This window comes from Peromyscus maniculatus, chromosome 10 (assembly GCF_049852395.1).
Source record: "Peromyscus maniculatus bairdii isolate BWxNUB_F1_BW_parent chromosome 10, HU_Pman_BW_mat_3.1, whole genome shotgun sequence".
In the NCBI taxonomy this organism is placed as follows: domain Eukaryota; kingdom Metazoa; phylum Chordata; class Mammalia; order Rodentia; family Cricetidae; genus Peromyscus; species Peromyscus maniculatus.
This window is the reverse complement of record NC_134861.1, coordinates 10,501,103-10,514,860: the sequence shown is the minus strand read 5'-3', so window position 1 is coordinate 10,514,860 and position 13,758 is coordinate 10,501,103. Positions and strand designations below refer to the sequence as shown.

Here is a 13,758-nt window from a genome sequence, read left to right as displayed (position 1 = left end):
TATTGTCTGTGTTCTGCTGCTGTTTGTTGGTTTTCTGGATTGAAATGCTGTGATTATTTCTCTCTCTGTCTCTCTCTCTCTCTGTCTCTCTCTCTGTCTCTCTTGTTAACTTCTTGAATTAGTTATCATGTCGCTGTTCAGTCACATAGAAAAAAATGTACATTTTAACACCTCTTCCATAATTTACTCACCACAATTTACATGTGCTCGTATCATATATTAAATTATTTTCTCATTACAGTTATTTAAAAGTCTTTGACTCTTAACTGTTTTACATTTGTTTATGTGTTGTTCGTGTGTGTGTGTGTGTGTGTGTGTGTGTGTGTGTGTGTGCATGTATGTGTGTGTACTGGTGCACATTTGTGCCACAAAGCATGGTTGGAGGACAGCATGCAAGAGTTGGTTCTCTCCTTCCACCATGTGGGTTCTAGGGATGAAACTCAGGCCTTCAAGCTTGGCAGCAAGCACCTCCCCCAGCCCCTCTGCCCACCCCATGCTGAGCATCTCTCCAGACAGGCTTTTCATACTTTCTGTGCAATCACAACTAGAAAACTATTTGCCCTTATAGACACACATACAACATGTCTACATTCACATATGTTCGTCTTTATCAGGGAGTTTCGGTTCCTTATGCCACCGTGTTGCTGTATAGGAGTCTTTCATTTCTCCCCAGGGATTCCTTTCAGCATTTTTTTATAATGCAGGTCAGGTGGCCACAAACTCCTACAATTTTCAACTATCTGACAGTGTCTCTGTCCTGCCTTTATTTCTGAAGAGAACTGTGCCAGGCATAGCACCTTTGGTCTATGGAGGTTTTTTGTTTGCTTTAAACGCCTGGAATATGTCACTTATGCTCTCTGCCCTGCATGGTCTCTGCCTAGAGATCCACTGAAACCCTAATGGGGTTCTGTTATTTACCAGGAAGCACTTTCTGCTGCTGCTTTCAAAATTCTCACGTTGTTTCTAACTTTACGGAATTTTATCACGTAAATTTCTTTAAGTTTGCCAGTGGTGGTGCACACCTTTAATCTCAGCACTCAGGAGGCAAAGGCAAATGGATCTCTGTGAGTTCAAAGCCAGCCTGGTCCACAAAGTGAGTTCCAGGACAGCCAGGAATACACAAAGGAAACCCTGCATTTAAAATTTAATTAATTAATTTACATATATCTTATTTGGTGTCATATATGTTTCCTATTTCTGGATGCCCATTTCTGTCTCCATGTGTTTATCTGAAAAGCTTTTTTAAAAGTTTTACGGTCTGGGCAGTGGAAGCGCATGCCTTTGATCCCAGCACTCTGGAGGCAGAGGCAGGAGGATCTCTGTGAGTTGAAGGCCACCCTGGGCTACAGAGTGAGATCTGGGACAGCCTGTACTACACAGAGAAACCCTGTCTTGAAAAAAGGAGAAGGAGGAGGAGGAGGAGAACGAGAAGAAGAGGAGGGGGGAGGGGGAGGAGGAGGAGGAGAACGAGAAGAAGAGGAGGAGGAGGAGGAGGAGGAGGAGGAGGAGGAGGAGGAGGAGGAAGAAGAAGAAGAAGAAGAAGAAGAAGAAGAAGAAGAAGAAGAAGAAGAAGAAGAAGAAGAAGAAGAAGAAGAAGAAGAGCTTTATGTCCCCTCTTCCTGCTCTTCTTCTTTAGCAATTCCTATAATGTGTGTTTGGGCCCAGTGCTGACTTCTCATATCCCCTCATGAGATTCTTTTTTCTCTTTTTGACCCTCTGCCTGGGACCTTCCATGGACCCGTCTTCCAGTTCACTAATCTTTTTTTTTTTTTTTTTTCCCCTGCTTGAGTCTCTATTCTCCTCCAGGGAATTTTATATTTGGTTGCTACAGTCTTAAGCTTTCCGACTTGGTACTCCTTCATGCTTTTATTTTCTTGTTGAAATTCTCATTTTCCTTGTGCATAATTCTTTTCTATCTTCATGAGAATTATTTTTATTCTCTTATGAAGTAATCCATGTAAGTGCATTTTCTCAGATCTGTATCTACAGGTCTATCTTCCTCCTTTGTCTGGGGCGTCTTTGCCTGGCTCTTCATTCACAACCTTTAGAGACCAGCCCCCCATAAGAGAGCAACCACGACACTTATTCAGGCCCTTTATCAACTCTTGGTGTCTCCAGTAGGCAGCTGTGGGTTCCATCAGTTCACACTGTCCTGAGCAGGGGACACGTGTGTGAGAGTTGGGGTTTCTTCCAGCACAAGCCCTACCTCTATTTCCCCAGCAAACCAAGACTGAATCAGACCTCTCAGAAATTCAGGACTCAAAGACAGGATGTGGGCAGCCCCAGAGCAGATGGGAAACTGGTCACCCTGACAGATTCTCTCCCTCCCAGAGTGCGTTGCATAGTTTTATGTCAACTTGACCCAAACTAAAGTCATCTGTATTGGTGGATTTATTTTGTGGGGTAACTTACAAGTAAAGGGATAGGTTACAGGGTCTGGGAAAGGTATAGTGCAGTCCAGCGGTGTTCTCTGGAGAACTCTGCTCGGTCTACCTCCAGTGTCCAGGATTTGGGAACCAAGAGAGCCAGCACATCCAGATCTCAGGTCTTAAGGGCTCCTCTCTCCGCCCTGCCTCGTAGGTGTGACCATTACCGGAAGCCTCAATGGGGGTAGTACTTCCAGGTCAAAGCTGGAACAGCTACCCACCACACATCCGAGAGGAGGGACCCTCAACTAAGAAAATGCTCCTATAAGATGGGGCTTTAGGTATGTCCGTAGGGCATTTTCTTAATTAGTGATTAATGAGGGAGGGTCCAGCCCTTTGTGGGTGGAGCCACCCCTGGCCTGGTGGTCCTGGGTTCTATAAGAAATCAGGCTGAGCAAGCCATGGGGCGCAGGCCAGTAAGCAGCATCCCTCCATGGTCGCTGCATCCAGTCCCTGCCCTGACTTCTTTCAATGATGAATTACAATGTGGAGGTGTAAGCCAAATAAACCCTTTCCTCCACAACTAGCTTTTGGCCATGGTGTTTATTACAGTGACAGAAATTTAACTAAGACACGGGGAAGCTGCAGCGCTGGTTTGTGTATTTGTTTATCTTTCTGCTTTGTTGAACAAGCAGTAGGCCAATGATACCCTACTCACTCAGGTTACCAGAAGGCCCTCAACTGAGACGCCCTCCTACAGTATGCCCTCCAGGTTCACTTTGAAACGTTCTGGTGGCTGGTGCTCCTCCTCGGCAAGCAGCTGGGGTACTGAATTCTGTCCTTTCCAACTAACAAGGATCAGCAGGTGCAGTAAGGGAAGTAAAGCAAATGCGAGCGTCAGCTAATCCTGCGCCCAGCCCTCCACCCACTGCCCGGGGCATCCTGCACATTTGTCTCACATGGCTGAATCTCAATTTCCTGATTTCCACGATGCTGGCAGCAATGCCAGCTGCTCACGGGAGCGAGAGGGTAGCAAACCACCAGACTCTGCAAGGAGCTTCTGGAGCCGTCTAAGTTCAAACGCTGGCTCCGTGGCTACTTTCCAAACAGCTGGGCCCTAACCCCACACCACTTCAGCATCCTCCTCTGCGGAGGGAGGACAGCACTGGTCCCTATCAAACTGCATGAGAGCAGGGAATGAAAGAATTCACAGATGTGCACAGAGCCAGATCTGTAGGCTGGTTAGCCACACAGGCTCTGCCTGCAGGCTCACACACTGATGTTTCACAAGCCCTAACTGCCAGGAGCCATCCCTGGCAGTGGATGGGTCCCGCAGAGGGTGTAAGGAGTCGGTGGGGGATGGAAGTGAGCCAGGCCATGATGGTCTGGAGATTCTTGCAGCCTGACTCACCGGCAGCCAGAGTGTTCCTTTATTTATACAGAATTTAGTAAGCAGGAATACATCCATGATGTTCCAAAACATAGATCATATCATTTTTGGTTTTGGACTTGTGTTTCACTTCCTTTTGCTCATCTTTTAGTCATTATTAATAAACTATGACAGAAGAGAGTTATCATTTCCAATCTTTTTCCCTCAAGTTTTGACATCATTAATAAACAGTCATCATTCTTACTCATTAACCCCATAACCCAATTTTTAAGAATCTAGAGGTATATAACAGCCTATTCTCAGGCTGATAGCTTTGGTTGCTTCAAGGACACTAGACCAAAACAAAAATCTTCAATCACCCTGGGCATTTTGCCATGTCCCAAGTATTGTATTCTTAACTCTTAGTGATCAGAGTGAATAATAACTGCTGCAGTTATTATTCAAATTCTGGCATAATACAATCAATGTTCACATTTATATCTTTATAGGATTTGTCTATATGTCTAATCCTGGCATTCTGTTGTTCCTTGATCATATGACATTAGAGTGGCTCTGCATGAGCTAACTTTTCTAAGAGAGGGAAGTTCTGACACCTCATACTTTTATCATCTTTCTACTCCATATTTTGACACCAATATGTATCTATGTAGGGCAGAGTTGGATGCCACGTAATTGTCTGAGTGTACAGTGGGAAGAGGCTTGTAATCTGAACTGTGGCCAACTCCTCTAGCCCTCCGAATCTTATTGACCTTTTTGAGTTTACTTTGTTTTGAATATCTTGTTCTAGTGTAAGTACAGGGACAGATGCTTCAAGAAAGTCTCATAGCCTCATGAGGAGACCTCTGGCTTCTTTATGTGTCACAACCTCCAAGGTATAAGGAAGACCTTCAAGTAGATAAGGATATCTCCCTCAAAGTGGGAGAAATAGTATGTTCAGATCTTTCCTGGGTGAGCCTAAAAGCAGCATTCCTGGGAGAAGGTGTAAATGATTCATAAGGAATTTTCCATCAATCCAATATCCTCAAATTGTACAAATATTAAAAGTGCCCCAAGTATGCAACAGGTGGAGATGAAAACCAAAGGTGGCATGGCAGCCATCATGTGGCTCAGCTTGGCTGGATCTTTGTCAAGCAGCTGTGCTGGCTTTATGACTTCTGCTGTTCCCACAGATATGGCTGTGCCATCTCCCCGCTTTTTTTGTTTTAAAAAGATGACTGGAAGGACAAGAATCAAAATAAGCACAACTCCTAGGATTACTCCCAAATTAACGATAATAGGCCAAATGCTCTGTCCTGAACAAAAGAAGTGAGAGATTGTAAAAATCTGTGTGTAACCTCAGAAGCCAAGGTGGACTCCAATTGAGCTGAATTAATGGCTATACTTTGTTGATGCAAAGACTGCACGTTTATCGCTAGTTCAAGATTGTTCCATAGGCCATGGAGGTAGAACCTAACCTGTGCCTAGGTTATCTTAGAAGCTACTGTATGTAAGCGGAGAGATATAAATCCATTTAAATAGTGAATGACAAGAGACAGTTAATCTAACCTTAATATTTTGAACTTGATTACCCATAAATAGAACTTCTTTTTCTAAAGTTTTCATCCTAGCCTCTAAATTTTTATCATTTCATTTTTTGGTGTGTGATAACATTTTCTGAGAACTGATTAACATGTTCTATAGTATGAACCTGTGCTACCTAAGGTAAGAGAGTGTTTCACATGCTTTCATGTCTTCAGGGGCCAAAGGCTGGGAGTCCTGACGCCAACACCCAGAAGAGCCATCAAAGAACAAATGAACAGAAAGTACTTTGTGTCCACCCTGAGTGCCACTTACATGGTGGCAATCCCAAACAGGTGAGAACTATTCTAAGTGCATTAAGCTATAATAAAAAAGTATTTTTTAAAGACTATACAATACATAAAGACAAATAGTTTCAACAGAATCTTTCTAAGCAAGCAAATTTCAATCAACCTATCCACATGCTGGTTCATATGGAAGGCTCAGGTTCCTTGCCTCTAAAATAGAAACAACAGCTTCGCCCTCCTTGGGCTGAGGAGATGAAGAAAGTGAGGAGGAAGAGCCCGTGTCAAGCAATACTTGGCCATTATTCAGAAATGGAGAATCCCCAGCCCACCACAAAAACCCAATCTTTGGAACCAAGTTCTGTCTCCCTATTAACGTCGGAAGAGCAAGTACTGACGGAAGGCGTGTGAAAAAGAGCTGGCATGTGCCACCTAAGATGCCACAGCCTCCTCTACATGGGACCAGCTTCCTTGCTGGACACCTGCCCACCTGAGCTTCTTGACCATATCTCCTCTCTCCCCCTAAACTACAGAAACATTACAGCTCCCCTGTCCTCCTCCCCATCTCTCCCTTCCCACATCTTCATCCATTTCTCAGCTCCTCTACTCTCCACCCCCCAAAAACACACCTCATCACCTCTGCCCTGAAAAACCCCCCAGTACACTGTTGAGCTGGGCTGGGCTGGTGCCATCCCTACCTCACGTTGTCATGCCTCTGGATGTAAATCTTGTGGAAAATCCTCTCTGGGGGCTTCAGGAAGTCTTCCTTCATCTCCATGGCGACATTCCGGGGCAAGAGGCTCATGAGCAACCGCTCCTGAAGAGGAGAAACATCATTTGTCAGACAGCAAGGACTTCCCCATTCCTGCTGGCCTAGGAGGAAAGCTGTCTTAAGTGGGGGTGGGGGGGTCTACAGACCCTGCTCAGGCAAGCCAGCACATACCCAGGCCTGAAGGCACTGCCCAGACTCAAAGCTCCATGGACTGATACTCAAACATGGACCACCCCTGAGCAAGCGATTGACTCCAGAGGCCTAACACAGCATAAGTGGGCCGGACCTTATAGACGTGCTTACAGCCCTTGCATGCTACTCTTCCGGCCTACTGTGCACCAGGAGCTTCAGCCTGGCAAATTCCACTGTCTCCAACCAAGGCCCTGCTCCCTTCCCGCTACTGTTCCAATGGGATCCAGACATAGTCCTCAAGATTAACTCTAACTCCTTGTTACAGGAAGATACAGCCTCAGGGACAAGCTGACCCCTTCTCTTGGCCATTGTCTTCTCATGGCTCCCTGATCTGTGTAGGGCAAGCATTTTCTTTCTGTCCCTGGGAGAAAAGAGTAAGTGTATAGTTTGTTTGTTTGTTTGTTTGTTTGTTTCAAGAAGGGATGAAGCACCCTGGAAAACCCATCCCGGCACCTTCCCAGGCTTTGGTTTCCTGTCTGTGAGTTGGACTCTGTCTCTCATCTTCCAGATGTGACCTTCCCTGATCTCAGCCCTGGCTTGTTCTGACCCGCCAGGCCTGTGTTGCTGTGTGCTGAATCTGAAGTGTAAGGGCTTCATTTTCCCTCAGGGCTCTTATGACCTATCCCAGGTTGCCTTGCAAAGGAAGACCAAACATGGTCTTTCAATCGCAAGAATGGGGAGGAAGGACCTACTGACAATGGAGGACAAGGGTGAAGGAGGAGGATCAATCCCTGCTCTGATCTGCTGCAGGCTCTTCCCCAGACCCCTGACTATCTGGTCCAGTGTCCTGGCCATCCTCCCTCTGGGGAATTTCAGCAGTCATGTCCATGGGATGCATTCCTTCCCTGCCATTCTCTGAGTCTCTCCTGGACCATGGCCCATGGTGACATGAGAGGCCACTTCTCTGACTAAAGGCAGCTGCAACCCTGGTGACTTTCTCAAGGACCTGAGCCTCTGTGTCCACAGAGACCATCAGGAGGACAGCCATGGTCCCTGAGAGCCTAATGATTCCAGGAAGTGATGTAAGGGCCCTGCCCTTCCCTTCCACACCAGGGACAGCAGTCAATGTGCACAGCTCATCCTGTGACTAGAAAGCACAATGGGTATTTGTGGCCTAACGCAGCATAAGTGGGCCGGACCTTATAGACGTGCTTACAGCCCTTGCATGCTACTCTTCCGGCCTACTGTGCACCAGGAGCTTCAGCCTGGCAAATTCCACTGTCTCCAACCAAGGCCCAGGAAAGCTGCTAACGTAAGCACGCCTAAGAGGAAGAAAACCAGGCACAGCACTGGACGATGATTAGGGCTGAATCTGTACATCAGAGAGAAGCCACCAGGGTCCTGCACCAGAGTCATACGGTCTAGTGCTACACAGAAGAGGTACCCACACCAGCCCCACGCCAGCTCCCACTACAGTTTCCATGCATCACCTTGCTGGATGGACCCAGACATACATACAGGCAGGCTAGAGAAGGCAGGACTACCTGTTTACAGTTGGGGTCACAAAGAAAGAGCACACCGTCCAGGCCACTCTGGGGGAGAGAAAGGCGTCTTGCATAGGGAACGGAAGGCAGAGCATGATGAGGAGTCATCAGGTCCCTTCCTACCTACAGGCCTCTAGGGATGCAGCCAAAGATGAGGCCTCAGAGGCGGGCAACTGCCGGCCAGCAGGTGTGCTGGGCTGAAGGGAACCTCTAGGGGCAGTATTCACTGATATGTCAGAATTCAACAATGCACCAACCTGGGAGCTTCCAGAGACTGTTACAGCCACGAGATTCAAAAGCACAGGCCAAGTGGGAACACAAAGATATCTGTACACTCAGAAGGCCGTGGGGAAAGGCTACCGGAAAGGAAGGGGCAGATTCTGTGCTCTTCGGGGCCACCCCAGAGGCATGGAGGAAATGGGGGGAGGCTCCTTGAGCAGAGGCAGGCTGCCTCATCTGATTCGCCCATTCACACCTTCCTTCACATTTAACATTCTCCCACCTCCCTCCTGAAAGCCCTGTAACCCTCTCACTGTAAGCCCACAGGGAGGCCTCAGACCACTGCTGCCCGGAGTTGCCATCAGTACATGGAAACAGAGTTGCAGGTCAAAGGACTGGAACAGTTAGGGGGCGGGGGGGGGGGGGGATGGCCCTCCAGGGAATCAGGCATACTGGGGCCACAGGTGCCAGTCCAGGGGGGACTGCTGGACTCTAGCATGGGGCTGTGAAACCCTTCACATGGAAAGCTGGGCCATGGCATGGTCACTGCAAGAAGTAGCTATGGCAGTCATCGGTCACATGACTGTCCCATTACCCTTGCTCTAGGTTTTTGTTTGTTTGTTTTGTTTTGTTTGTTTGTTTGTTTGTGACAGGGTTTCTCTGTGTAGCTTTGCGCCTGTCCTGGATCTGACTCTATAGCCCAGGTTGGCCTCGAACTCACAGAGATCCGCCTGGCTCTGCCTCCTGGCTCTGCCTCCTGAGTACTGGGATTAAAGGCGTGCACCATCACCGCCCAGCTTTTTTTGTTTGTTTGTTTTATTTTTTATTTTGTTTTGTTTTGTTTTTTTTTTTGCCCTTGCTCTAGTGCTGGCATCATTTACATCGGGATCCTTGGCTGCCAGGGTTTTCGAGGCTCCCAAGCAGCTAGATGTGGACAAGAAGATAGAATTCTGACTCAGAATAAAAACCCCAAGGATCAAGTAGCCCATTCACATCATATCTGAAGTTAATTTCCAATCTCAAACCCAACCCTGAAGCGCCAACACAACCCACATCAGAAACAGGTTATAACAGCAATAAAATCTAGCAAATGAAGTAAGATCAAAAGCAGAAATCAGATGGACAGACGCTATTACAAATGTGGATAATGCAAAGTATCACTATAGCCCATGAAAACTACATTAAACCTTAATGCATGTATGTGCCTTGACTGTGACCTCCATTGCAGGTTTTTCACAGTAAAAATTAGATACTTACTTTATTGTGTGTGTGTGTGCATTTTGTGTAAACACATGTGCACCTTACTGCATGTGTGCAGAGGCCAGAAGCCAATGAAATGTTCTCTTTGATCATTTTCCACTTAGCTTTTGAAATAGTCTCTCACTGAACGCAGCATTCACCAATGGCAAAACTAGCTGGCCACTGAGCTTCGAGATCTGCCTGTTTACTCCCCAAGCCCCGGGGCTAGGGTTACAGAGGCACTGGACCATACCCACCTTTCTCACATGGGTGCTGGGGATCCAAACAGATCTTCACGCTTGTGAAGCAGGCACTCTGTCCACTGCATCTCCACCCCCAAATCAGATTCTTATCTGGTGAGGAGGGCTTTGTTTCTGGGAAAATGGAGAAGAACTTCTCCTTGTTTCTCTCATGGAATGCCAATAAAAGTCACGGCTATTGCACATCTAACATCATGAGATTGAAAGCTGGAGGGGAAAAGGCAGGGATGGCAGACCAAGACATGCCATGGGAATTCTGTTTGCCTCCTGTGTCCCAAACACAGAGGTGGAGAAGAAGGAACTCAGGGTGTCACTGGGCACAAACCAAAAGAAAGGCCAACAAAAGACCCAGAATGGGGCAGTTCTCAAGAGGAAACTTCTGGATGATAAGTGTGCTACTCATGGCCAAAGGCTCTGTCTGAAAAGTCTATGCTCTGATCCACCCACTCCAAGTCAACCACCAAAGCTGGACCTCCACCAGTCCCTTAATAAGGGATGGTGTCAGAGAAGCCACAGAAGGATCTTTCTTCAGCTGACGGTATCAATACAACTCCCTTTCCTGTTGTAGAATATTATTTTAAGCTGTGTTACTTTTGTTGATGCTGCATTTGTTTAACTCTGTGAAGCTCTGTTACTGTGCCTGTCTAAAACACCTGATGGTCTACTAAAGAACTAAACGGCCAATAGTGGGGCAGGAGAAATGATAGGTGGGGCTGGCAGGCAGAGAGAATATATAGAAGGAGAAATCTGGGAGAAAAAAGGAGGAGCTAGAGGAGGAGGAGGACCCAGGGACCAGCCACCCAGCTACAAGACCAGCAACAGAGTAAGAAAGAAAGGTAAACGAAAAAAAGAGAAAGGTAAAATCCCAAAGGCAAAAAACAGATGGGTTAATAAAGTTAAGAAAAGCTGGCAATAAACAAGCCAAGCTAAGACTGGGCATTTATAATTAAGAATAAGCCTCTGTGTGTGATTTATTTGGGAGCTGCATGTGGTGGGACCCCTCAAAAGAGCAAAAACAAACAACACCTCCCCTTGCCAGTAAGATGTCACAGAAAACCAGCCTAACACAAGACCCCAAATAAGACAAAGCTTCATGCAATATAACCTAGATGTCTAGATTCCAGCAGGACATTATTTATAATACCAAAAACTAGGAAAGATGCAGTCAGTGTTCAGTGAACAAAGACAACTAACCCATGCTGACATCCAGAGGACAGATGCTAGAATAACTATAAACACTGTAGAGCCGCCATCACAAGGAAGACTAGAGAGAGGCTGGAAAATGGTTCAGTAGGCAAAGGACTTGCTGCCCAAGTGTGAAGATCAGAGTTCAGATCCCAGCACCCACATAAAAGACAGGCACAGTGACATGAGGAGGGAGAGAAACAGATGCACCCCATTTGGGAAGGTCCTCTGGCCATCCAGAGCTCCAGGTTCAATGAGAGACCTTGACTCAAAAAAATAAAAATTAAAATTAAAAAAAAAAGGGGAACCTGATTTAGAGTAAGAGGCCAAAAATACATATTAGAGGGAAGAGATCCTCTTCATCAAATGGTGCTGATCAAACTCAACATCCACACACACAAGAATGAAACTAGATCCTTATCTCTAGTTCTGTACAATATTCACCTTCAGATGGATCAAGGACCGCAGCATAAGACCTGATATCCTGAATCTGACAGCGAAAAAAGCAGAGTACACTTCACTTACAAGCACGGGAGAGGACTTTCTGAACAGGACTGCACTAGTTCAGGCATTAAGACCAGCAACTGACAAATGGGACCTCAGGAGACTAAAAGCTTCTTTCTGTACCACAAAGGACCCGATTCAAGCGAAGAGGCAGCTACGGAACAGGAAAATCTTTACCAGCTCTACATCTAACAGAAGGTTATTATTTATAATAGTCAAAGAATTCAAAAAAAACTATATACCAAGAAAAAAAACAATAAAAAGCAAGGAATGAAACAGAGTTCTCAAAAGAAAACTACAAATGGCTAAGGAATATTTTTTAAGTGTTCAACATCCTTAGCCATAAGGGAAATGCAAATTAAAACTCCTTTGAGATATCATCTTACCTAAGTTAGAATGGCTAAGATTAAAAAGCCAAATTATAACAAACTCTGACGTAGATGAGGAAAAAGGAGAACACAAACTAACGCAGCCTCTACGGAAACCAGTGTGGATGCTCCTCCAAACACTAAAAACTGATCATCTGCCATATGATCCAGCTATACCGCTCCTGGGCGTACCCTCAAAGACGCTAATACCCTAATACAGAGATACTTGCCCACTCAGTTCATTGCTACTGTATTCACAATAGCCAGGAAATGGAAACAGCCCAGATTTCTATCAGCTCCTGAATGGATAATGAAAATGTGGCACACAGACAGAATGGAACGCTGTTCAGCTATAAAGAAAAATAAAATGATGAAATTCTCAGATGAATCGATGGAGCTGGGAAGAATCATTCTGAGTGAAGTAACAGAGACCCGGAAAGACAAATGCCATATGTTCTCTCTCATATGTGGAAGCTAGCTTTAAATCTTTAGAAACGTGTATTTAAATCGGAATGCTTGCAGAAGGAAGAAAAAAATCTGGTAAGGGGCCATGGTGGTAGACTTCACAGAAGAGGGGATAGAACCCAGGTGGTAAAAAGGAGGAAGGGGAATAACGGAGCGGAAGGATCACATGGTGGGGGAGGGGCAGAGTAGAAGAGGGAGTAAGGCAAGGTATAACTAACACTAAAACCTTCGAAAAAGCCATAGAGAAACTGACTGCCGCAGACGTTCCCTAAAATACATGCATATATAAGAACAGTTAAAAAGGAGTTACCCCATAATAGGTAGAGACATCTAGGCGTCTCCTAGACATCACAGGTGGTTACATCAAAAGCCCAGTGCCAGCTATAGGGTAACTCTTTTCACGTTTGGGGGTCAACAGGGTCCCGTAGATGCCCCCAAACAATATAGGCTAGTGCTCCTGTTCTTGGTTAACCTCCAGAACTTGACGGTAACGCCCCATTGCTGAAGACAGCACACACTTGAGTCATAGGACATGGAGAAATTAATGAATTTCTGAACTGAAAGCTTCATCCTCCACACTACCAGGGGAGAAAGGCAATCAACGGTGTAACTCAGCTTTGAACCTGAAAGATACAATAATGACTGGCCTGGCAAGATATGCCCTCTGGTTCAATAGTGGCATGAATGTTACGGGAGTAACCAACCATTTTCTGCTTGGATTTAAGTAGTGTTCGCAAGACAAAATTCTTATCTGGTACCATTAACTAGGCCAAGAACCTGTAACTAACAGATCATAGTCCCTAGGGACAAACTTATTGCTGTTTGCTAAATGAACATAGAATTAAACTGCCCCCCTAAGTACTTATCTTTATACTCATAGATTAGTGCATCTCTCAACCTTCATCAAAGAAACCTATCTTTATAGCACATGGTTATTATTACAGAGATCCATAACCAGTCATCATGCAAGACTAAAAAACTGCAAAATTCTCAGCCCTAAATGAGACATCTGTATCACACCCCTTCCTCTCAAGATGGGGGGATCATCAAGAGGAAGCAGAAGGATTGTAGAACCAGATGGAGTAGAAGACTGCAGAGAAACAGTGTTTTCTGAACATGAGAAGGTGTTACACACATGAACCACAGGGACTATGACTGCATACACAAAACCCACACAGACCATGCCAACCAAAATCCCAGCACAGATGGAAGAGGGGCTTATGAAGTCCCACCCTTAGCTGAGGAACTATTGGCAACTGATGGCCGCTGGGGGAGCAAGAGTCCATTTTCTTCAGTCATGTGCACTGAAGACTACCCATGCTCCAGAAGCTAGCCCTGCCCCCATGCACATACCAGCTGCACTGGACTGGGTACATTTAAAACAAAACAATACCAAAAAAAAAAAAAAAAAAAAAAAGGAATAGTGGTGAGGGAGATAGGGGAGGAATTGGAGATAAAGGAGTGAGATTAATAATTTACTTTTTTAAAAGTGCTAAAAGTAGAACGCAATAG

General features: G+C 45.6%; 1 protein-coding gene across 1 annotated transcript in view; it reads right to left on the bottom strand.

The window, feature by feature from the left end:
• Adcy1 (adenylate cyclase 1) overlaps positions 1-13,758 on the bottom strand; it is a 129,624-nt gene that overhangs the window by 86,449 nt on the left and 29,417 nt on the right. The window contains exon 3 of the mRNA XM_006973013.4: positions 6,257-6,375. Within this exon, the coding sequence (XP_006973075.2) occupies positions 6,257-6,375 (119 nt within the window). The remainder of the gene's footprint in view (positions 1-6,256; positions 6,376-13,758) is intronic.